The following is a 23,760-nucleotide window of genomic DNA, read 5'->3' as shown; positions in this document are numbered from 1 at the left end:
AGAAAGATTATGCAAATTGTTTGTAGTGCACTAACCTTAATTTTTATCCTACTTATCATGAAGCCAACTAAAATGAACAGCATGACTTTGAAGTCTGCTTTCCACTCTGCTATTTGATAAAGGAATCATAGTTTCAGCCGGGCCACCTTGCAGCAACATCAGTCGGACACATTTGAGCATCACATATTAGTTTATAGCAGCACTGCTTAAAATGGACTGAAATTCCCTGCAGATATAACCACGTCACTAGGCTGCTGTCTACACTGCTATGCGCCAGGCTGGTAACATCATTTCAAGAAAGGCCCACTAATTCAATAAGCTAATTTAACAGGGCAGGCTCAGTTATGGACAAACTCTGGAACACCTGGAGGTCGTAGAAAAGGAGAGAATCAAAACAAAACTGAGTGACATTATGAACAACGCTGCACATCCTTTCTCTGACACAGCAACACTAAGGAGTTTGAGCGAATGAATTATTCAGCAGAAGTGTGTCAGGAAACGCAACGGGGACTCATTTCTAACAACAGTAATACGTCTGTATAATGAACACCTCACTGTGACTGTGACAACCAAGACAGAAGTTTTTCTTTCTTTTTAATTTTCTTTCTTTTATTGTTATTCCGATGTGTGTTCAGATCATTGTGTGTGTATATCTATCTATCTATCTATCTATCTATCTATCTATCTATCTATCTATCTATCTATCTATCTATCTATCTATCTATCTATCTATCTATCTATCTATCTATCTATCTATCTATCTATCTATCTATCTATCTAAGTTCTTCATTGACTTCTGTATCTTTGTTTTTTCCGCCTCAGGTTTAAATGATGGCCTTGCCTGACCTGATCTTTAACCAAGATGACCTAAAGATTGCTAAATCCGGAGGAATAGTTTCTTTGAAGAGAGAGATATAGAAGGCTTAAAGAATAATAAGCACTATATTACAATGTGTGGACATTTGCTTATTTTACCCTTACTAACTTGTTCTTGTTTAATGTCATTACATATAAATTGTCAATCAAAACTAATCAAATGTCACTGACAATGACCGGGACAAGATCATATGGAGTTAGTAATTGGCTATGTCTGGGGTATTTGATTTACATAGTAAACGTGCACTTGACTTTGAAATAGAGATGTCAGTGCTACCTCGGCAGAGTGTCAATAATAATCCTATTGTTTTGCTCTTCTTTGTCAAAAGTTTAATCAATAAAGTTCTCTTTGATTCATATGCTGACCTGAGAGTGAAGCTCATTTCTTCAATACCTGATTCTATTCTTTGTAGCCCTTCAAAGGGGTATGATTAATGGAGATACAGCTATTATCCATTCATCCATTATCCAACCCGCTATATCCTAACTACAGGGTCATGGGGGCCAATCCCAGCCAACACAGTGCGCAAGGCAGGAAACAAACCCTGGGCAGGGCGCCAGCAGTTATGCAGACACTGTACTGGTCAGTCGTAGTGAAGAGAGAGGTGAGTTGAATGGCAAAACTCTCGATTTGCTAGTTGATCTACGTTCCTGCTCTTACCAATAGCTGTGAGCTTTTGGTAGTGACAAAAATAACAAGGTTGAAGATGCAAGTGGCAGAAACGAGCTTCCTATGCAGGATGTCTGGGCTCAGTCTTAGAGACTGGGTGAAGAGCACAGACAATCGGGAGAAGCTCAAAGTAGAGCTGCTTCTCCTCTGCATGTAAAGGAGCCATTTGAGGTGGTTCAGGCATCTGATCATAATGCCTCCTGGACACCTACCTGCAGGGGTGTTTATGGCATGTCCAACTAGGTGGAGACCTTGGGGCAGAAATAGGACACACTGCAGAAATTATGTCTTGCAGCTGTCCTGAGAACATCTGTGTATTATATATATGGATATAACCAAGACACATAAAGGAAGATATTCCTTCACTTTGCTCCTGGATATAATCTACACTTAAAGCTTTGTAGGTTATTAATTGAACTTTATATTCAATTCTGTAAGACACAGGGAGCCAGTGAAGGTGAAGCAGGTCTGATGTGATGTGCTTGCTGTGGCTGGTCCATGTTAGGACTCTTGCAGCCGAGTTTTGAATCTGTGGGAGCTGTGATATAAGATCTGAAGGGGCAGCTGCCAGTAGGGAGTTTCAATAATCGATGCAGGATGTGATAAAAGGAGGGGCAGGTTTCTCAGCGTTAGAAAAGGAGAGGAATGAGCGAACACAGGATATGTTGCGGAGGGGAAAGTACAAAATTTTTTTATGTGTTTTATGTGGGCAGAATAAGAAAGGAAGGAATCAAAAATGACATCAAGATTCCTTGCTTCAGAAAAAGGTCAGATGAGATCACCGTCAAGAGGAACTGAAAATGAGCGCATTTTAAGTTGTGCTTTAGTGCCAATTTGCAGGAGTTCAATTTTGTTGCCATTTAATTTTAAACAGTTCTTCTCCATCCAGATTTTAATTTCACCGAGGCAAGTTGTGAGCTGAGAAAGTTTTGCTTTTAACATTGAATTAGAGTTGAGTATCATCTGCATAAAAATGATAACCCAGACCAAAGCTATGAGTAATATGGCCAAGGGGAAACATATACTGTAGATACAGAAGAGCAGAGGGTCGAGGACAAAGCCCTGAGAAACTACTTGAGTGACTGGCGCTGAGCTGGATCTGCTGTTGCCCAGACTAACAAACTCTTGACTTCAGTCAGATAGGACTTAAATCACTGGAGTGTAGTGCAAGAGATACCCAGAATGTTCTCCATCCTGGACAGTAGAATGTCATGTCTGACAGTGTTAAAAGCTGCACTAACAGAGGGAATAGCCCCCAAAGCCTGGACACAGCAGCATTACGATCCCAATCTGGAAAGGCAAGAGGAATGCCAGTGATTGTACAAACTACTGCTTGATCCAACTGCTGTTCCATACCATGAAGATCTTCAAACAAGTGCTGAACAGACTCATACAGAAAACTGTCACCATAACACACAAGCAGTTTGGATTTGTCAGTGGCCGGAGTATGACCGATGCAATACATGCTGTCCGACTTCTGAAGGAGAAACATCGGAAGAAGAATAAGCCTTTGTATGTGGCCTTCCTCGACCTGCAGAGTCCTACATCATATGGACCTGCCTGCTCTACAATTAAGCCAAAAGCCTTATCTCATGCCCAGCTGGACTGTCACCACCTTTCATCATCAATTTGGGTGTCCAGCAGGGGTTGGCATTCTTGCTCACGTTGTTCAACTTGTTTATGCATATGGCAATGGAGGACCTTCAAATACCACACCTGTGGATGCTCCTGTATGCAGATGATGTATTCTTACAAAAGAGTCTCGACAGGCTCTTGAGGAGTGTACATAACAACTGAAGATTCAACTTAAAGAAAATGGATGATGACTGAAAGTAAAGAAGATCAAATACATGGCGATCAGGACGCAGACAGACGGCACCATCAGTGTTGATGAACAAGAGCTTAAGAAGGTCGCAGAATTCAAGTATATTGACTTGCTCATCTGCTCGAATGGCAACACCCTAATAGATACCCAAATGAGAGCCAACGTGCCGTGGTTTAAATGACGTCAAGTCATGGGAGTACTAAGTGATTGCAAGATCCCAAAATACCTCAAGTCGAAGATCTAAAAATCAGTTGTTCGACCAGAGGCCATGTACAGGGTTGAATGCTGGTCAGCCACCAAAAAGCACGGGCAAACACTCCATGTCATGGAGATATGGATGCTTTGGTGGGTGCTTGGCCTCACCCTATATCGAAAACAAATTGTGATTAAGCAGTTTGACAGCTGACCCTGCACAAATATGGGTTAAAAGCTAGGAGAAAGAAGAAGATGACCTGCAAACAATGCAACATTTTTAGAGTAACAGAAATCCTGATTATAGCTTATTCACTGTATGCATAATCTGTCATGGAGCCATAGTCAGGGAGTCTGTCTCCTCTTTAATTCATTTCTACATAAATTAAGTGTCTTGCATTGCTTAATTTTATGAGCGAGAACCTCATGTCACTTACCCACCTTGATTTCAAGGAGGAGGAGACGTGAGCTGCTGAGAGTCACACAAAAAAACCACAGGAGCCCCTTCTAAAGATCCTCACATCAAGTGCGTAGGATTCTGCAGGTGGTTTACCGTCAGGAGTAGCTTTTAAATCAGTAAAAGAGGAAAATATTGAAAATGTAAAAGATGTGGTCACCTCTGTCAAAGTAAACTTGAAACGATAAACTAATTTTTAATTGTAGGAACAAAGATTCTTTGTTTTTAGACAGGTATATTTGAAACTTTACCAGCGCCTTGCAATGGAAGATTTAGAAACTTTAAACTTTTCTGCTGTGCACTGTACTCAAGAGAGTGTATGTCAAGGAAAACAGAGCGTTTTCTGAAAAAGATTTTGGACAAAAAGTTATAAGCCAAATTGTTTCACGCAGATAGACAGACAGACACGGAAACTGCAGTAGGTGCTTTTCACTTTATATGCGAATGTGCCAAAAAATGGATGAATGGAATCACCAGCTTTGGATGAAAAGCAACGCATTAATGTAAAATATCAGGCCAATTTAACAACTTAGAATTTTTTTAAATATGCATGTCGGTCATGATCCAATGTCCAGGGCTGTTTATTAAATGTCTATTGTGGAAGGAGATTCCGGAGGAAGACAGGAGTAGTTCAGACAATCAGCTTTTGTTCAGTCACAGATGAGTATATGGATTCATAGTTTGCAAAGTAGAAGAGCATCTTATTTTTCACTCCGCCTATTTTTATTTTTTCTTAACTTCTTCCTTCCTCAACAACAACAATATTTATTTATATAGCAAATTTTCATACAAATGATGTCACTTAAAGTGCTTTACAGGATGAAGAAAGAGAAAAAATATAAAAAATAAAATTAGGCAATACTAATTAACATAGAATAAATGTAAGGTCCAATGGCCAGAGAAGACAGAAAAAACAAAAAAAAAAACTCGATGGCTGGAGAAAAAAAACAAAATCTGCAGGGGTTCTGAGGCCACGAGACCACCCAGCCTCCTCTAGGCATTCTACCTAACATCAACAACCTCACAATTAGTCCGCATGGTTTTCAGGTTTCACATGGAAGAATTTGATGATGATGGTCATGTGGACTTCTGGCCATTAATCCATCAATGTAGGGACATCACAGCACTTTGATCAGGAGGTGGTGGTGCAAATCGACCACCACAGAAAACCGTTAAAAGAACAGAAGAGAAAGTAGGAGTTAATACAGATTTCAGAGCCACCATGAATAATAATGATAATTAATTGAATATATAGAGTATCAGGGTTAAACTAAAATGGAGCTATGAGAAAGCCATGTTAAAGTAATGTGTTTTTAGCAGTTTTTTAAAGTGCTCCACTGTATTAGCCTGGTGAATTTTCCAGATTTTAGGTGCATAACAGCAGAAAGCCACCTCACCACTTCTTTTAAGTTTAGCTCTTGGAATTCTAAGTAGACACTCATTTGAGAATCTAAGGTTATGATTTGGAGTGTAAGACATTCTGAAATATAAGATGGAGCGAGATTATTTAAGGCTTTGTAAACCATAAGCAGTATTTTAAAGTCAATTCTAAATGACACAGGTAACCAGTGTAGTGACATCAGAACTGGGGTGATGTGTTCGGATTTCTTTTCCTAGTTAAGATTCTAGTAGCTCCATTCTGCACTCATTGCAATCTATTAATATCTTTTTTGAGTGGTCCTGAGAAGAGTGCGTTACAGTAATCTAGTCGACTGAAAACAAAAATGTGAACTAATTTCTCAGCACCTTGCAATGTTATAAGATATATAATTTTTGCTATATTTCTTAAGTGAAAAAATGCTGTCCTAGTAATCTGATTAATACGTGATTTAAAATTAAGGTCAGAGTCAATAACTCCTAAATTCTTCACCTCCGTCTTGACTTTTAAGCCTAATGGATCAAGTTTTTTTTCTAATACCCTCATTATATCCATTTTTGCCAATCACTAAAATTCTCCTTATTTAGTTTGAGAACATTACTACTCATCCATTCAGAAACACAAGTAAGACATTGTGTCAATGAATCAAGAGAGTCGGGGTCATCAGACGTTATTGATAAGTAAAGTTGTGTGTCATCAGCCTAGCTGTGGTAGCTCACGTTATGCTTTGAGATAATCTGACCTAACGGAAGCATGTAAATCAAAAAGAGCAACGGACCCAGGATAGAGCCCTTGTGGAACACCATATAGAATATCATGGGTCTTTGAAGTATAATTACCACAACTAACAAAGAATTTTCTACCTGCCAGGTAAGACTCAAACCAATTTAAGACCCTGCCAGAGAGGCCCATCCATTGACTAAGGTGATTTCTAAGAATATTGTGATCAGTGGTATCAAATGCGGCACTCAGATCTAAGAGGATGAGAACAGATAGATGGCCTCTGTCTGTATTTACCCGCAAGTCATTTACTACTTTAACAAGTGCAGTTTCTGTACTGTGATTTGTTCTAAAACCCGACTGAAACTTATCAAGAATAGCAGGTTTACTGAGGTGCTCATTTAGCTGTGTAAGGACTGCCTTCCCTAGGATTTTAATTAAGAAAGACAAGTTAGAAATAGGTCTAAATGTTTCAAAAGCAGAGGAGTCAAGATTATTTTTCTTGAGTAGGGGTTTAACTATAGTAGTCTTAAGACAGTCTGGGAAAACCCCCGTATCTAATGATGAGTTTACAATGTCAAGAATATTATCAATTAGCACGCCCGATACTTCTTTGAAAAAACTTGTTGGTGTTGGGTCAAGGATGCAGGTGGAGGGTCTCAGTTGAGAAATTATTTTCTATAAATCAGGTAAATCTATCCTGGTGAAAGAATGTAATTTGTTTAAACTGGAGTGCGAGGGTTTAAGAGGATCAGATATTATTTATAATATCATTAATTTTGTGATAAAAAAAATTCAGCAAAAGCCTCACAAGTTTCACTGGTAGTTTTTTGGAGGTATTCCATTGAGTGATCTGGGTTTAGCAGACGATAAATTGTAGTGAATAAGAGTCTGGGATTACTAGCATTGTTATTTATAATTTTAGAGAAATAACACAGCCTTTCAAGACAGACTATGTTGTTGTCAGTCAGTCATTATCCAACCTGCTATATCCTAACACAGGGTCACAGTGGTCTACTGGAGCCAATCCCAACCAACACAGGGCGCAAGGCAGGAAACAAACCCTGCACAGGGTGCCAACCACCACAGGGACACACACACACCAAGCGCACACTCGGGATAATTTAGAATCGCCAATGCACCTAACCTGCATGTCTTTGGACTGTGGGAGGAAACTGGAACACCCGGAGGAAACCCACGTAGACACGGGGAGAACATGCAAAATCCACGCAGGGAGGACCCGAGAAGCGAACGCAGGTCTCCTTACTGTGAGGCAGCAGCACTACCACTGTGCCACCGTGACTATGTTGTTGTATTCTGTTATTTTAGCCTTCAATATCTCATAATTGATAATCAGTTTAGTTTTTCTCCATTTATGCTCAGCTCTCCGGCATGTTCTCCTTCCCCTTACTTATGAAACAGCATAATATTGTTTATCTAAACATTTCGACTTATCTTGAAGAAAATTGGCCATCTGTTTCTTTTTTGTGTACATGTCCTAATAGACGTGCTTCTAATGTTAGGAAATTACCCTAGGTCAGCTTACTTCACCCTGTCTTATGACAGGCGCCCGTATAAATAACCTTTTACTAAAGCAAAACAGCTTTGTTCAATTTTTAACTCTTCAAAACTTCCAAGAAGTTCATTTTTCTTTCACACTATCCATATGTCTGTTCATTTTCTTACCTGCTTATCTAGATCAGGGTCACATGGCGTGGATGTCTATTCTGGCAGAACTGGGTAAAAGACAAATAAATAACCCTGTCCACTGCACAACGCCATCACAAATTGTTATGTACAGTGGTGTGAAAAACTATTTGCCCCCTTCCTGATTTCTTATTCTTTTGCATGTTTGTCACACAAAATGTTTCTGATCATCAAACACATTTAACCATTAGTCAAATATAACACAAGTAAACACAAAATGCAGTTTTTAAATGATGGTTTTTATTATTTAGGGAGAAAAAAAATCCAAACCTACATGGCCCTGTGTGAAAAAGTAATTGCCTCCTTGTTAAAAAATCACCTAACTGTGGTGTATCACACCTGAGTTCAATTTCCGTAGCCACCCCCAGGCCTGATTACTGCCACACCTGTTTCAATCAAGAAATCACTTCAATAGGAGCTGCCTGACACAGAGAAGTAGACCAAAAGCACCTCAAAAGCTAGACATCATGCCAAGACCCAAAGAAATTCAGGAACAAATGAGAACAGAAGTAATTGAGATCTATCAGTCTGGTAAAGGTTAAAAAGCCATTTCTAAAGCTTTGGGACTCCAGCGTACCACAGTGAGAGCCATTATCCACAAATGGCAAAAACATGGAACAGTGGTGAACCTTCCCAGGAGTGGCCGGCCGACCAAAATTACCCCAAGAGCGCAGAGACGACTCATCCGAGAGGTCACAAAGACCCCAGGACAACGTCTAAAGAACTGCAGGCCTCACTTGCCTCAATTAAGGTCAGTGTTCACGACTCCACCATAAGAAAGAGACTGGGCAAAAACGGCCTGCATGGCAGATTTCCAAAACGCAAACCACTGTTAAGCAAAAAGAACATTAGGGCTCGTCTCAATTTTGCTAAGAAACATCTCAATGATTGCCAAGACTTTTGGGAAAATACCTTGTGGACTGATTAGACAAAAGTTGAACTTTTTGGAAGGCAAATGTCCCGTTACATCTGGCGTAAAAGGAACACAGCATTTCAGAAAAGAACATCATACCAACAGTAAAATATGGTGGTGGTAGTGTGATGGTCTGGGGTTGTTTTGCTGCTTCAGGACCTGGAAGGCTTGCTGTGATGGATGGAACCATGAATTCTACTGTCTACCAAAAAATCCTGAAGGAGAATGTCCGGCCATCTGTTCGTCAACTCAAGCTGAAGTGATGTTGGGTGCTGCAACAGGACAATGACCCAAAACGCACCAGCAAATCCACCTCTAAATGGCTGAAGAAAAACAAAATGAAGACTTTGGAGTGGCCTAGTCAAAGTCCTGACCTGAATCCAATCGAGATGCTATGGCATGACCTTAAAAAGGCGGTTCATGCTAGAAAACCCTCAAATAAAGCTGAATTACAATTCTGCAAAGATGAGTGGGCCAAAATTCCTCCAGAGCGCTGTAAAAGACTCATTGCAAGTTATCGCAGACGCTTGATTGCAGTTATTGCTGCTAAGGGTGGCCCAACCAGTTATTAGGTTCAGGGGGCAATTACTTTTTCACACAGGGCCATGTAGGTTTGGATTTTTTCTCCCTAAATAATAAAAACCATCATTTAAAAACTGCATTTTGTGTTTACTTGTGTACTGATACTCTATATGTTCAATTTCCTCATAATAACTATTCATAGTGGCTCTAAAATCCGTACTGACCCCTACTCTCTTTTCTGTTTCTTTTTCCGGTTTCTTTGTGGTGATGGCCTGCGTCACCTCCACCTACTCAAAGCTTCATGATGCTCCAACAATGATGGATGGATTAAAAGGCAGAAGTCTACGTGACCATCATCATCATCAAGCCCTTCAGTGACAACACTAAATCCAAAGAGGACTGTTTAATTTATGTTAGGTAGAATGCCCAGAGGGGACTGGGCGGTCTCGTGGTCTGGAATCCCTACAGATTTTATTTTTTCTCCAGCCGTCTGGAGTTTTTGTTTTTCTGTCCCCCCTGGCCATTGAACCTTACTCTTATTCGATGTTAATGTTGATTTATTTTGTTTTATAATTGTGTCTTTCATTTTTCTATTCTTTAATATGTAAAGCACTTTGAGCTACTGTTTGTATGAAAATGTGCTATATAAATAAATGTTGTTGTTGTTGTTATATTTGACTAATGGTTAAATGTATTTGATGATCAGAAACATTTTGTGTGACAAACATGCAAAAGAATAAGAAATCAGGAAGGGGGCAAATAGTTTTTCACACCACTGTATTTATTATATTTATGTGTTATTTTTCATTATTGGTCTGAAATAAAACAATTATAAAGAAATTGTTGTAATAATTAACAAGACAGTGTAAATGAAAATGGAAATACTACTTCTTGTTTTCTCTTTTAACCCACAACAAAGATACAGTGGGCTCTGTGCATTGCATGTAAAGTGCGGTTTGCAGCTTCCTTATTCCAAAGAAAACAAGCCGTCTCACAGCTACTTCCTAGATGTTGTACATCTTGCTTCTCTCAAATACCTTTTTATTTTTTTGTTCCTTCAACACCACTTGGAAGCATTCTTCATTTTCTCCACAAGACTACTGCATGAAGTGGAAGTGAAATCCTAGGAGAGCAACCCAGAGGAAACGAAGATGAAACCCACCTTGCACTTTGTGACCTGCCTTATCTCAAGTAAGTGGTGGCTTGGCATGTGATTTAAATTTGTAGATTTGCTCTTTTGAAATATTGTTTATTTTCATTCTGTATTGTGTAAAAGAAATGCCCGGACACAAACGGGCATTGAGACAGCCAGATGTCCAAACACACACACGTTTATTCTACAGTTCTTTTCCTTGCACAACACAGTGCACCAAAACAGATACAACAGATCACACGTCTCAGTCCTTTCTTTACTTCCTTTTCTTCTGCTGCCTCCAATTCTCTCTCCACTCTTCCACCCAACTCCGGCTCCTTGAATGGAGTGAGGCGGCCTCTTTTATAATGCACCCAGATGTGCTCCAGGTGCTCTCTGATGACCTTCCTGCAGCATTTCCTGGTGTGGCGGAAGTGCTGTAGTCCATGGCTCTGGAAACATCCAGGCACCCCTTGGCAGTGGCCATGAGTCCCCGGAGGGCTGCCATTTTGGGTTCCAGGGTAGGATTCGCCCTTCTCCAGGTCTCCCAGTGGACAAGATCCCCAGCTGTCTATTACAATTGCAAGACGATTTATTGTCCATGAAAAAAATAATATGTGGACAGTATGGCCAAAGCAGTGGCTCAAGCTGCTGTCACCTAACAGCTCAAGGACCCAGGGTTCCATTCCCAGTCTGGTTCACCAGTGCTATGCATGAACTAGTTCAAAAGAGCGTGCTCATTGATCAGGCTCGTTTGTCTAAGAACGGTGAACTTAACGTAACGTATTTGCAAGTGAAGAACTTGAACGTGAGCGAGTTTAGTTTTATGTGACATTCCGGTCCGTCCTTCCAGATTAAACGTTTTGTCTTACCTTGTAATGTAGGGGTCGAGCCGAATCCGAATCCGGTATTCAGATAAGCACAAATAGTGGAATTTTATGAATATTTATTTTGTACAAATTTTTCACCATTTATTTGTAATCGGAAAAAATAACATAAAATCAAATCGCCACTGTCTGTGTCTGCCTGCTTGTGCTTCATCTGCACCCTCAAATGACACGAGCACGCGATGAAGCTCCGCTTACGCTTTTAGGAAAACATTGGCTTTGCGAGGCCACTTTATATTTTTCCCCGTTGGACGTCCAATATGTGATGCAAATTTTGACTGGCAGGTCAATAAGTTAGTTCACCTACACGCCGGTTCACAGTCACCATTGGTGTAACACGGTTGGAAATAGAGCGGTAATTTATTTGTATACTTGCATCTGTTTAATATCTTTTTTGACTGGGAAGATATTAGCATATATGGTTATATGTGTTTGTTGCTGGGTAGAACTCAATAAAGTGTATTTAAATAAAGAAGTCTTCATAATTATTGTCTTTTATTCAAGAACACTGTAATAACCTAATATAAGGCATGCAAAATTGAAAAAAGTAAACTCATGGGTCATTTATTCTCACTCCTTAAAAAATACAAAATGACCTGAACATGAACTAGTTCAAAATTGAACTGGTGATCTATGAACGTGAATTTATTCATTTTAATCTGAGTGAACTGAACTTTGAGCTAGTAGTTATTATGAGGTGTGAACTTGCACAACACTGTGGTTAACTATCCATATGGAGTTTATATGTTCTTCCTGTGGTTTTTCCAATTCTGTAACAAAATAAAAATAAATCACTATACACCTAGGTGTCTGACCAAACCATTTTAAAAAAGAAGAAACATAAAAGAGGAACATAAGAAAAATGCAAAATATGAACAAAACAACCAAACAACAAAATCCTTCATTCATAGCTGTCTTTCAACTTCTCCTTCTCTGCTTGCCTTACATGAGCAGCTCCACGACAGATGAAACCTTATAGATTCCCCTCAATGGTCCCACTTTGTCTCATTTATAGACTGTACTGTACATGTTATGTCCTGGTATAAAGATGACAAGCCCTAAGCCACCACTGACATCAGCCATCCTAAAGGTATGTTTTAAAGCCTGAAGTTACATTCAGAGTTAGAGGATCATTAAGGTCCACTGACATGTAGCTTCTGACAATCAGCCTGGATAAACTGTAATGGCCTCCTTCCAGACCTCCATGGGCTGCCTGGTGCTGACAGGTAACGCTGTCTCTGAGTCAAGGCCACCTTGATGCATAAGCTGAAAAAGTTGCATTTTAGACCTTCATGGCCTGAAGAGCCCTCTTAAAATTTTTAATTTTTATCCATTTATTGCTTACATATTTTTTAAGTTATTAAAGTGCAACCCTTCTCTTACGACACATGGGTTGGGTAAGAAGGAATAAAAAAATAAAGCAAGGAAATAAATCAATTGTTAAAAAGAGATGAGTGCCAACTACAGCTCATCTTCAGTCTCCCTTTCTGTTCAGTTTTAGGAGTCACAAGCCATGCTGAATTGATTAAAGTAAATGGGGTGGAAGGAGGAAGTGTGAAGATTGACTGCAGATATGGAGAAGGGTTTGAAAAACATGAGAAATACCTGACTAATGTTAGATGGTCACTGAACAACGTCCTGATCAAAACAAATAAACACAACACTGTGATGACGAGGAGTCGATACTCTCTGTATGACAACACCTCAGTGAGAGTTTTCACTGTTACCATCAATGAGCTGCGAATGAGTGATGCTGGGACATACTGGTGTGCAGTGAAGAAGGAGCTGGCTGATGACTACACTGAGGTCAGTCTCACTGTCCATCGAGGTAAGACTGGTTTCGGTTTTAAAAATATTTTTTTCTTTGACCAGCACACTCAAGCGTCCAGTCAGACTCTTGCTGTCCATGTTGTCCTCCTGTTAGAGCAAACTTCTCCCAAAATGGAAGGCTCAATCCATGGAAGTGTTGTGTCTCAGGTCTGAACACTTGAGACAGAAGGGGCTGAGCTTTTGTTATTATTGACTTGAGGTTCAAGTGGATTGGTGAGCAATCAGCCGAGTCAACAAAAAGAAAGGTTAAAAAATGTCAGTCTTTATTAACACATCTGTGACAGCCCAAATGCTGACCACAAGGCCTGGTCTTGTCTGGACTTGACGTCTCAATGTAATACACGGAGTAGGGAAGTATCGCACTTGTACTGACCACTACTGCACCTAAAGTTAATCCTTAACGAGCCATTACCAGCAGCACTGGGACAAGAAAAGAAACCAGATCTGAACAAAGGTCCCAACCAATTGCAGAGCCCATTTACATGTTTGGAAACAATTTAGAATTGACAATCAAACTAGTGCATGTCTTTTTTGAAGAAAAGCTTTAGTGCTCAGAGAAAAATCCAAACAAGCAAAGGGAGGACATGCAAACTCAACACACTCATCAACCATGTGTGGGATTTGAACCCTGATCTCTGGATCAGTGAGGCATGAAGATTAGCCACCGTATCGGTTCTGCGTCACTAGGACAGAGGCCTGTCATGCCTTTAATGGAAGGGCTGCTGGGTTTTTTAATAAGTCTCAGTGTGTTGTGCATAAAGGCAGCTTGAAATGTGACGTGCTGGTGGCCAACATACACAGAGGGCCTTGCTTCATATTGCTTCCTTTTGGACATTAATGAATTTGTGGAATTGCCCATTTTAGCAAACCACACCAAGTAAAGCATATTATTAAATGACTTACGTTTCCTTTTAATAAAATTTATCCAACACATGGCAAACTTCCATGGCCTCGCTCAGACAGGCAAGACTGAAATAACTGAGTAAACAATATGGCCTTCCTACCAGTGTGTTCTTTGATTAGTAGGGGTGTCGAACTCCGGGCTTGGTGGGCCGCAGTGGCTGCAGGTCTTCATTCTCACCCTTTTCCTAATCAGCGAGCAGTTTTCACTGCTAATTAATTTCTTTTCCCTTCATTTTAATAGCCATGTTTTTAAGGATTCAGTCCTTTGAATTGATTCTTTTCTTCATTAAATGACAGCCAAACAGAAATGAGATGTGAAACAAACTGTAAAAGAGACCCCGGCCACAGACAGACACGACCCCAGAATGTCCAAACACACACATTCTATTTACACTATTTACACACACTAGTTACAAATTTTTGCTCAGTCCTTGCTCCTTCAGCCATCTCCACTCCCCTCTTGCAAACTCCGTCCTCTTACACCCGACTCCGGCTCCCTGACTGGAGTGAGGCGGCCCCTTTTATCTTGCCCCGGATGTGATCCAGGTGCACGACGACAAACTTCTGGCAGCGCTCCCCAGTGTGGCGGAAATGCTGTTCTTTCATCCGGAAGCACTCCCAGTGTACACAATGCCTGGTCCGGCATCACTTCCTGCTGTAGTGGAAGCGCTGTCCTCCAGGGTTCAAGGACCGTCCAGATGCCCTGGGAAGAATAGTGCTGCTCTCCCGGTCCGTCCTTCCTCCAGATGTCCCGGCAGGCAGGGTCTCTGGTCGTCTGCCACAGAGCCAACAGATGACCAGCTAAACTGGGATTTCAAACTCCAAACAATTTCATTCCAACCAATCTCTTAATGAGAAGCTGATTCTTGCTGTTAATTAAACTCGTTATTTAATTCCATGGCTTGTTGCTTCTCTCATTCTGCCACAGCAAACATTTTCCTAAGAACAGAGTCAAGATGTTTTGGTGACCTGAGCTGATCAACCTTACTGAGACCTTCACCTTTCTTTATTTTCAGATATTGTGTGATGGGCACAGGTGAGCTGGTCATGTGGCGGCTCATTTTGTGTCTCATTATTGTTTGACTGCTCATTAAGGAAAAAGAGACAACTAAGGGGCCCGAGTCAAGTTAATGAAAACTAAAGCAAAAGAAGTTAATTAGCAACACAAACTGGTCCCTAATGAAGAAGATGGTTAGAATGAAAACCCGCAGCCACTGCGGCCCACCAGGACCAGAGTTTGACACCTGTGGATTAAGGACTCCTAAAGCTCTGCTGTGTGTCTCTTGTGCCCTTGTTATTCATACAAAAAGCTGACACTTTCAGCAGTACTGGTGGTCTAAATAAAAGCTATCAGGCTTCTCAAGTTCTCTTCGGTTCAACAGACTTCTAGCTTCTCTTTTCTGTCCTCCTTAGGGAAGTCACATTCACATCTGAGTTGGGGATGTGGTCTCCATATTTTCTTCTTGTTATTTTCTTACACAAATTACAGCAAATCTTTTTTTTTTTTTATTTTTTTTATTAATTTTATTACACTTCATACAAAGCAATCAAGTTTTTACAAAAAGAAAAATAGAGTTAAGAACAGATCGATCCCCACCCTTGAGAGAGAGAGCAAGCCAAACGGCATAAAATTTAAGGCTTTAAACATACCTAAATTAATAAATTCTCTGTGCTTTATGAACTTATTTTAAAATATTACTGATTAGATCCTGCCATGTTTTGAAAAAGTCTGTACAGATCCTCTAACTGAGTATTTGATTTTTTCCAATTTCAAATAATATAACACATCAGTTTCCCACTGACTTAAAAGAGGAGAGTTTGGATTCTTCCAGTTTATCAGAATAAGTCTGCGTGCCAACAGTGTAGTGAATGCAATCACAATTAATTTGTCCTTCTCCACTTTAAGACCCTCTGGAAGAACCCCAAACACAGCTGTTAATGGGTTAGGAGGGATTGTGAGTCCAAGGCTGTCCAGAATAATGTTAATTTGGAGCAGGCCCAGAGCATGTGACCTAGTGAGACTGGAGCTAATTTGTAGCGTTCAGGTTGGATCATGCCCTGGAAACATTTTGAGAGTTTTAGTCGAAACAGATGTGCTCGATAAATAATTTTAAGTTGTATAATTGTATGCTTTGCGCATATGGAGCTCGAGTGAATTCTCTGCATTGCTACTTTCCACTCCTTTTCTGATATATTAATTGAGAGATCTTTTTCCCAGTGTCCTCTTGGATCTTTGAAAGGAAGGGATTGTAAAATGATTTTATATATTGTAGAGATGGAGTCTAACTCCTTGAAATTGAGCAATAATTTTTCCAGCATGGATGAGGGTGCAAGATGAGGAAAATCTGGAAGGTTCTGTTTAACAACGTTCCTGATTTGAAGATAGTGAAAGAAATGTGTAGCTGGAATGTTAAATTTGGAATGTAATTGTTCATAGGATGCAAAGACGTTGTCTATATAAAGATCTCTAAGCAAGTTAATTCCAAATTTTTCCAGATATTAAAACTGCATATGTTTGTGAAGGTTGAAAGAGGTGGTTCTCTTGCAGAGGTGCCACAGATAGAAGCTTCTCCGTCTTAAAATGCTTTCTACATTGGTTCCAGATTCTAAGTGAGTGGAGCACAATTGGGTTATTAGTGTATTGCCGATAACGTGTGTTTATTGGAGCACAGAGCAAGGAATACAAAGAAGTACTGCAGGATTTTACTTCTATTGCGGTCCAAGCCTGTGTATGTTCTTCTATTTGTGTCCAGGTTCTTATCGCCTGTATATTTGCTGCCCAGTAATAAAACTGGAAGTTAGGTAGAGCCATGCCGCCTTCTGCCTTTTGTCTTTGTAGGGTCGCTCTTTTGATGCGTGGATGTTTTGAATTCCAAATAAATGAGGTTATTGTTGAATCTAATTGCTTAAAGAATGATTTATTAATGTATATTGGGATGTTTTGAAATAAAAAGGAGCTTAGGAAGAATATTCATCTTAACAGTGTTAATTCTTCCAGCTAGTGTGAGATGAAGGGTTGACCATCTATGCAAGTCTTGTTTAATTTTTTCCATGTAGACGGCGAAATTTTGTTGATAAAGAGCTTTATGTTTACTTGTGATGTTTACCCCTAGGTATTTAAACTGTTCTGCAATGATAAAAGGTAGGGTGTCTAATCTAATATTATATGCTTGAGAATTCACTGGAAAGAGTACACTTTTATTCAGATTAATTCTGAGACCAGAGATCTTTTGAAATTCTGTGAGTGCTGCTAAGACTGCAGGCACAGAATTTTCTGGGTCCGATATATACAGTACCATGTCATCTGCATATAATGAGATTTTCTGTTCCAGTCCTTCTCTGCTAATCCTTTATCTGATCAGTATTTCGACAATGTATTGCCAGTGGTTCAATGGCAATGCAAACAGCAGCGTGACAAGGGCATCCTTGTCTAGTGCCACGTTCTAGTTTAAAGTAGTCTGAGCAGATGTTATTGATGCAAACTGAAGCTTCTGGGTTAGTATACAGTAATTTAATCCATGCACAAATGTTGGGCCAAACCCAAACTTCTCCAATGTAGTAAAAGGTATTTCCATTCAATCATGTCGAATGCTTTTTCTGCATCCAATGATAATAATATTTCTGGGGTGTTTGATTTAGTTGGTGAGTATATTACATTAAACAGGCGTCAAGATTTGAAGATAAGTGTCGGCCCCTAATAAATCCAGTTTGGTCTTGTGATATTACGAGGGGAGCACTTTCTCCATCCTTCTAGCTATGATTTTAGAGAGTATTTTAACGTCGTTATTCAGAAGTGAAATTGGTCTGTATGATGCACATTGTAATAAGTCCTTATTTTGTTTTGGAAAGACAGTGATTAGTGCTTGGCGAAAGGTTTGTGGAAGAGATTGGTTATCTCTGGCTTCTGTAAATGTTGCTAATAGGAGGGAGCTAGCTGAGCGGAGAATTTCTTGTAAAACTCTGCAGGGTAGCCATCAGGGCCTGCTGCTTTCCACCTTGGAGTGACTTTATAGCATCTAGTAATTCTGATAATGCCAGAGGTTTATCAAGTTCCTCCACACTAAAAGCGTCTATTTGTGGTATCTGTAATGTATCCAGAAATGCATTAGATTGTGTATTGTCTTCTTTAAACTCAGTAGTATATAGGGATTTATAGTAGTCTCTGAAAGTGTGCATTATATTTTTGTGTTCGATGATTTTATCTCCGTTAGTGTTAGTGATTACGAGATTGCATTGCACTTCTTGCTTGTGAATTTGTTGAGCTAAAAGCTTATTAGCTTTCTCTCCATGTTCATAATAATGATGTCTGGATTTGTAAATTAGTTGTTCAGTTTCTTTAGTTGTCAAGAGGTTTAATTCTGAATGTAGAGCCTGCCTCCTCCTATGTAGAGTCTCGCTTGGTAGTCTGGCATGTTCTTCATCTATTTTAGTAATTTCGCTTTTATCTCTGCTACTTTCTTGGCTTCGGATTTATTTCTGTGGGAAAGATATGAGATAATCTGTCCTCTTAAGAAGGCCTTAAGAGTTTCCCAGAGTATTCCTGCAGAGATCTCAGGGATGTATTTGTCTCTAGAAAGAATTTGATTTGTTTGGATATAAATTCAGTACAATTCTCGTCAGCTAATAGAAGCGGGTTGAGGCCATCTGCGGGTGAGTGTATGGGGCTTAGTAATTTTAGCTCCAAGATCATAGGTGCATGGTCAGAAATAACAATAGCATCGTATTTACAAGATTTAATCTTAGGCAAGAAGTTATTGTCTATAAAGAAGTAATCAATCCTTGAGTAGCAATGATGTACTGGTGAGTAGAAAGAATATGTTCTTGAATTTGGGTTTAAAAACCTCCAGGGATCTGATAAGTTGTGATCAGTTATAAACTTTGTAATTATCTTTGCGTGTTAGATGCGTTCCCCTGTGGAGGAAGTCCTATCTAAAAGTGGATTTAGAACACAATTAAAGTCCCCAGCCATTATAACTTTATGAGTGTTCAGATTGGGAATGGATGCAAATAAATTTTGTATAAATTCCTTATCATCAACATTAGGTGCATAAACATTTATCAAAATCATTTTACAGTTAGATAAGTCTCCCATGACCATTACATATCTCCCTTCAGGATCCAATACTACATCTGATGCTACAAATGGTACTGTTCTATGTATGAGAATTCCCACACCTCTAGTTTTCTTTGTAAAACTAGAATGGAACATTTGGCCAGTCCAGTCTTTTTGCAGCCGGAACTGATCCTTGCTTAGTAAGTGGGTTTCCTGTAAAAATACTATTTTAGCATTTAGACCTGTTAGGTGAGAGAGTACTTTCTTTCTCTTTAATTCGTGATTCAGGCCTTTAACATTCCAGCTTACGAAGTTAACTGTCCCATCATGGAGACACTGATTCTGAGTTTTTGATGTCATTTTATAGTCTTAACTGGAAGTGAGACAGTTTAGGTCTTAATTTCCTATTTCCCCTAGAGTTGTTGCCATGCAGCTTATTATTACGTTGGTAGTTATAATTATAAAGATTAATAGGATAGATTAGGTATAGATCAAGCCTGCTCTCTTTCTCTCCCCTTAACCCCCACCCTCCCTTTTGCCTCCCCAAGTGAGGCTAAAACCCACTTCACGCAGTCCCAGTCCTCTGACATACCCAGAGACAGAGCACGTCCAAAGCAAAACAAGCCCTCATGCAGTGGCGCTTTAGGGTTAAAAGATAGAGATATCTGTTACCAATATAGTCTTTAAAAGAGAAAAAAAAAAAAATTTTGCACTTAAAATATATATATAGTCTTCAGCAATTTTAGTGCATTAAGATGATACACCCAGATAATAAACCCGGGTGATGGTGTTAAAGATGTGTCCAAAATAAGCATAACAAGTCTTAATGCAGTAATAGCAATAACAATAAACCAAGGGTATGATATTGAACAGTCTTGTTTAGGGTAGAGATGAAATAATTAGAAAAGAAAAAGTGAAAAAAGGAGAGAAAAAGTAATTAAGCACAATAAAACATAAACAGATAGCGCCCTAGTAATACTAAGTAATAATGAGAAAATGAGAATATGTGCTGATAAAAACCCTTATTTTAAAACGAATAGATCAGACAGTAGATTATTAACCGCCATGACTCACTATTATGTATCAGAATTGTCCCGGGATCAGCTTTCTTAATTCTTTTCTGCTTCTTCCTTGCTAGCGAAGACATAGAATTGACCTGCCATTCCACTTTCAGTTTTGCCGGATACAAGAGGCTGTATTTGACGCTGGCTTGCCGTAACCGCTGTTTAATGTTGTAGAAGGCTGCGCGTTTAGTAGCTGTTGCTGGAGAGAAGTCAGGGAAGATACGAATGTGGTTATTTTCATATGTAATATCTTCCTTGTTTCTGAGGAGTGCCATCACCTCTAGCTTAAATGATAATCGTTCAAAACGAACTATAAAAGACCTTGGTCTGGGTCTAACGGTGTTTGATCCGCGTACGTGGTAAGCTGCTGCTATCTCAGATTCTGCTTTAAAGTCGTCCCCGATTATTTTAGAAAAAAGTTCAGCAGCGAATTTCACCGGGTTTGAACTTTCTCGATTCTCAGGCAGACCTTCAATTCTGACGTTATACCTTCTACTTCCATCTTCCAAAGCAGCCAGTCTTTCTCCGAGTTTTTTGCATTCGGAGCTGACATTTTCTGCTTTTTCTTCAGCACTGGTGGCTAAATTTTCGGCTAATTCAATCCTAGTCGTGAATGTCTCCTTGAGATCCTCCAATTGATCAGTAAGCGTTTCAATTTTACCCAGCACCTGTCGGATTTCCACTTTCATTTGCCTGTTGCAGCATCAGCCGTTGCGTTTCGTTTGCTTGCTGCCATTCCTGTTTCAATTCCAGCAACTCTTGTTTCAGCCTCTCATTTGCCTTCTCGGTTTTCTTTATAACTTGTACGATCTCAGCGAGCATCACCTCCAGTTTAGACATTTTAATTGTGCCTTCTTGTACCGCGGGTGAAGCGTCAGACTCTACTGCAGCCAGTGCTCCCGCTATTCCCGGCTCGCGTGGAGTAATTGAGATCGCGGACTGTAAGGCCCCTTCCAGTTTCAGGGGTTCTCCGATCAGCGAGCTATCGAGATCTGCACTCCCGATCTTACATTCGCTCCCCTTTTCACTCTCAGCCAGCGACGATGTAGCGGACCTTGGTCCCGAAGAGTCTGTACTTTCGCCCAGCTGTTCCAGCTCTCTCTCTGAAAGGCTGTATCTTGAACTAGGGCTTCCTGATCTTGGCTTGGGTACAGCTTTAGTTTTCTTTTCTTTCGGACCCCCTTTCTTGCTGGCCATATTTATATATACTTACATATATAATGTAGCAGTGTCCTTGGGTTGAATAAATGCAGGATATCTCAGGATAATAAGCAAATAATATGAAAAATAACACCGCTGCTAGCGGAGCTCCACTTCAGACGTCCATCTCTCGCATCGGACGAGACCAACACCCACAGCAAATCTTTTTTATTAATTCTCCCATTTTATACAGAATGGAACAATCAACAGAAAATCCTCTACATTGTTCTTTAGTAATGCCCATGTTTGTGTTAATTGAAAGTGCCCTCTTAGCCATCCCCTCTGTGTTATTTAGAGCTGCCCATACTGTTTTCCTGGTGTTGTTTAGAATTGCCCCCTATAGATATTCCCATGTTTTGGGGTAGACTCTTAGCTGTTATCTTTTTTGGAATAACCCTTTGCCCAATTTTAGAGTGCCCATATAGCCATTATCATATTAATTGCATGTCTCCTTAGATAACTCCTGGTTGACCATTTTTATTCATTCCTTTCTTACACTGCTCCCTAAGCCTTTATCTCTTATCCAATCTCATCAATCCAAAGCACTTTGTTCCCAAATGAATCTGGCTTGTCTAAATGAGCATTTGCATGAAACAAGCGTCTATGTTCTGACGTGAGTGCAGAAAGGGCTTCTTTCTCATCGCCCTGCCATACAGATGTTCTTTGTGCAAATTGCGCTGAATTGTAGAGCGATGTACAGATTCACCATCTGCAGCGAGATGTTCTTGCAGGTCTTTGGAGGTGATCTGTGGTTGTCTGTCACCATTCTCACAATCCTGTCATATGCCACTCCTGTATTTTTCTTGGCCTGCCAGACCTGAGTTGGTTTAACAGCAACTGTGCCTGTGGCCTTCCATTTCCTGATTCCATTCCTTACACTTGAAACTGACAGTTTAAACCTCTGAGATGGCTTTTTGTAGCCTTCCCCTAAACCAGGAGACTCAACAATCTTTGTTTTCAGATCTTTTGAGAGTTGCTTTGAGGATCCCATGCTGTCTGTCACTCTTCAGAGGAGAGTCAAAGGGAAGGAAGCACACCTTGCAATTGACCACCTTAAATACCTTTTACCACTCGTGATTGGACACTCCTGTCTATGAAGTTCAAGGCTTGACGAGCTCATCCAACCAAGTAATCAGCACTGAGCAGTGACAGGCATTCAAATCAGCACAATGACAAGGGGACCCACATTTGTGCACAGCCAGTTTTTCACATTTGATTTAATTTCATACAACTAAATACTGCGTCACTAAAAATCTTTGTTAAGAAAACACAGCAGTACTCAGATGTTCATAAGAAATGAAAGACATACCACTGTTATCTTTTTTGTTGAAAGGAGAGTCAATTATTATGCAGGCCAAGAGGGGTTCCCAAACTTTTTCATATGACTGTAAGTCAAGGAAAACAGAGTTTTTTTTTCTAAAAAAGATTTTGGACATAAATTTGGAAGCCAAATTGTTTCACGCAGATAGACAGATAGACACGGCAACTGCAGTAGGTGCTTTTCACTTTATATGCGAATGTGCCAAAAAATGGATGAATGGAATCACCTGCTTTGGCAGAAAAGCAACGCATTAATGTAAAATATCAGGCAAATTGAACAACTTACGATTTATTTAAATATGCATGTTGATCATGATCCATTGTCCAGGGCTGTTTATTAAAAGTCTATTGTGGAAGGAGAGGAAGACCTGAGTAGTTCAAACAATCAGCTTTTGTTCAGTCACAGATGAGTACATGGATTCATAGTTTGCAAAGTAGAAGAGCATCTTATTTTTCTGTCCGATTATTTTTATTTTTTCTTACTTTCCTTCTTCCTCAACAACAACAACAATATTTATTTGTATTAAGCATTTTCATACAAATGATGTTGCTTAAAGTGCTTTACAGGATGAAAAAAGACAAAATATAAAAAATTAAATTATGCGATACTAATTAACATAGAATAAAAGTAAGGTCCGATGGCCAGGGAGGACAGAAAAAACAAAATTAAATCTGCAGGGGTTCTGAGGCCATGAGACCACCCAGACTGCTCTAGGCATTCTAAATAATATCAATGACCTCACAATCAGTCCTCATGATTTTCAGGCTTCACATGGAAGGACTTGATGATGACGGTCATGTGGACTTCTGGCCTTTAATCCATCAATGTTTGGACATCACGATGCTTTGATTAGGTGATGGTGGCATAGATCACCACCTGAGAAAACCGGAAAAGGAACAGAAGAGAAAGTAGAGGTTAATACGGATTTTGGAGCCACCATGAATAATAATGATAATTCATTGAATATACAGAGCATCAGGGTTAAACTAAAATGAAGCTATGAGAAAGCCATGTTAAAGTAATGTGTTTTCAGCAGTGTTTTAAACTGCTCTACTGTATTAGCCTGGCGAATTTCTATCAGTCAGTCAGAATTGATTGAAGTAAATGGAG

At 39.7% G+C, this 23,760-nt stretch overlaps 2 protein-coding genes across 6 annotated transcripts in view; both read left to right on the top strand.

The window, feature by feature from the left end:
- LOC120526280 (polymeric immunoglobulin receptor-like) overlaps positions 1 to 1,241 on the top strand; it is a 51,310-nt gene extending 50,069 nt beyond the window's left edge. Inside the window, exon 9 of the mRNA XM_039749388.1 lies at positions 823 to 1,241. The gene's annotated coding sequence lies outside the window, so the exon portion shown is untranslated. The remainder of the gene's footprint in view (positions 1 to 822) is intronic.
- Positions 1,242 to 10,300: 9,059 nt separating this feature from the next.
- The window catches only part of LOC120526921 (CMRF35-like molecule 5), a 42,028-nt gene continuing 28,568 nt past the window's right edge, over positions 10,301 to 23,760 (top strand). For all 5 annotated transcript variants that reach the window (XM_039750023.1, XM_039750025.1, XM_039750024.1 and 2 more), the window contains exons 1-2: positions 10,301 to 10,451; positions 12,775 to 13,107. In XM_039750023.1, the coding sequence (XP_039605957.1) occupies positions 10,412 to 10,451; positions 12,775 to 13,107 (373 nt within the window). In that variant the 5' untranslated portion in view covers positions 10,301 to 10,411. The remainder of the gene's footprint in view (positions 10,452 to 12,774; positions 13,108 to 23,760) is intronic.

Source organism: Polypterus senegalus, chromosome 3, assembly GCF_016835505.1.
Source record: "Polypterus senegalus isolate Bchr_013 chromosome 3, ASM1683550v1, whole genome shotgun sequence".
NCBI lineage: Eukaryota > Metazoa > Chordata > Cladistia > Polypteriformes > Polypteridae > Polypterus > Polypterus senegalus.
The sequence above is the reverse complement of the archived record's forward strand: the minus strand, read 5'-3'. Positions and strand labels throughout refer to the sequence as shown.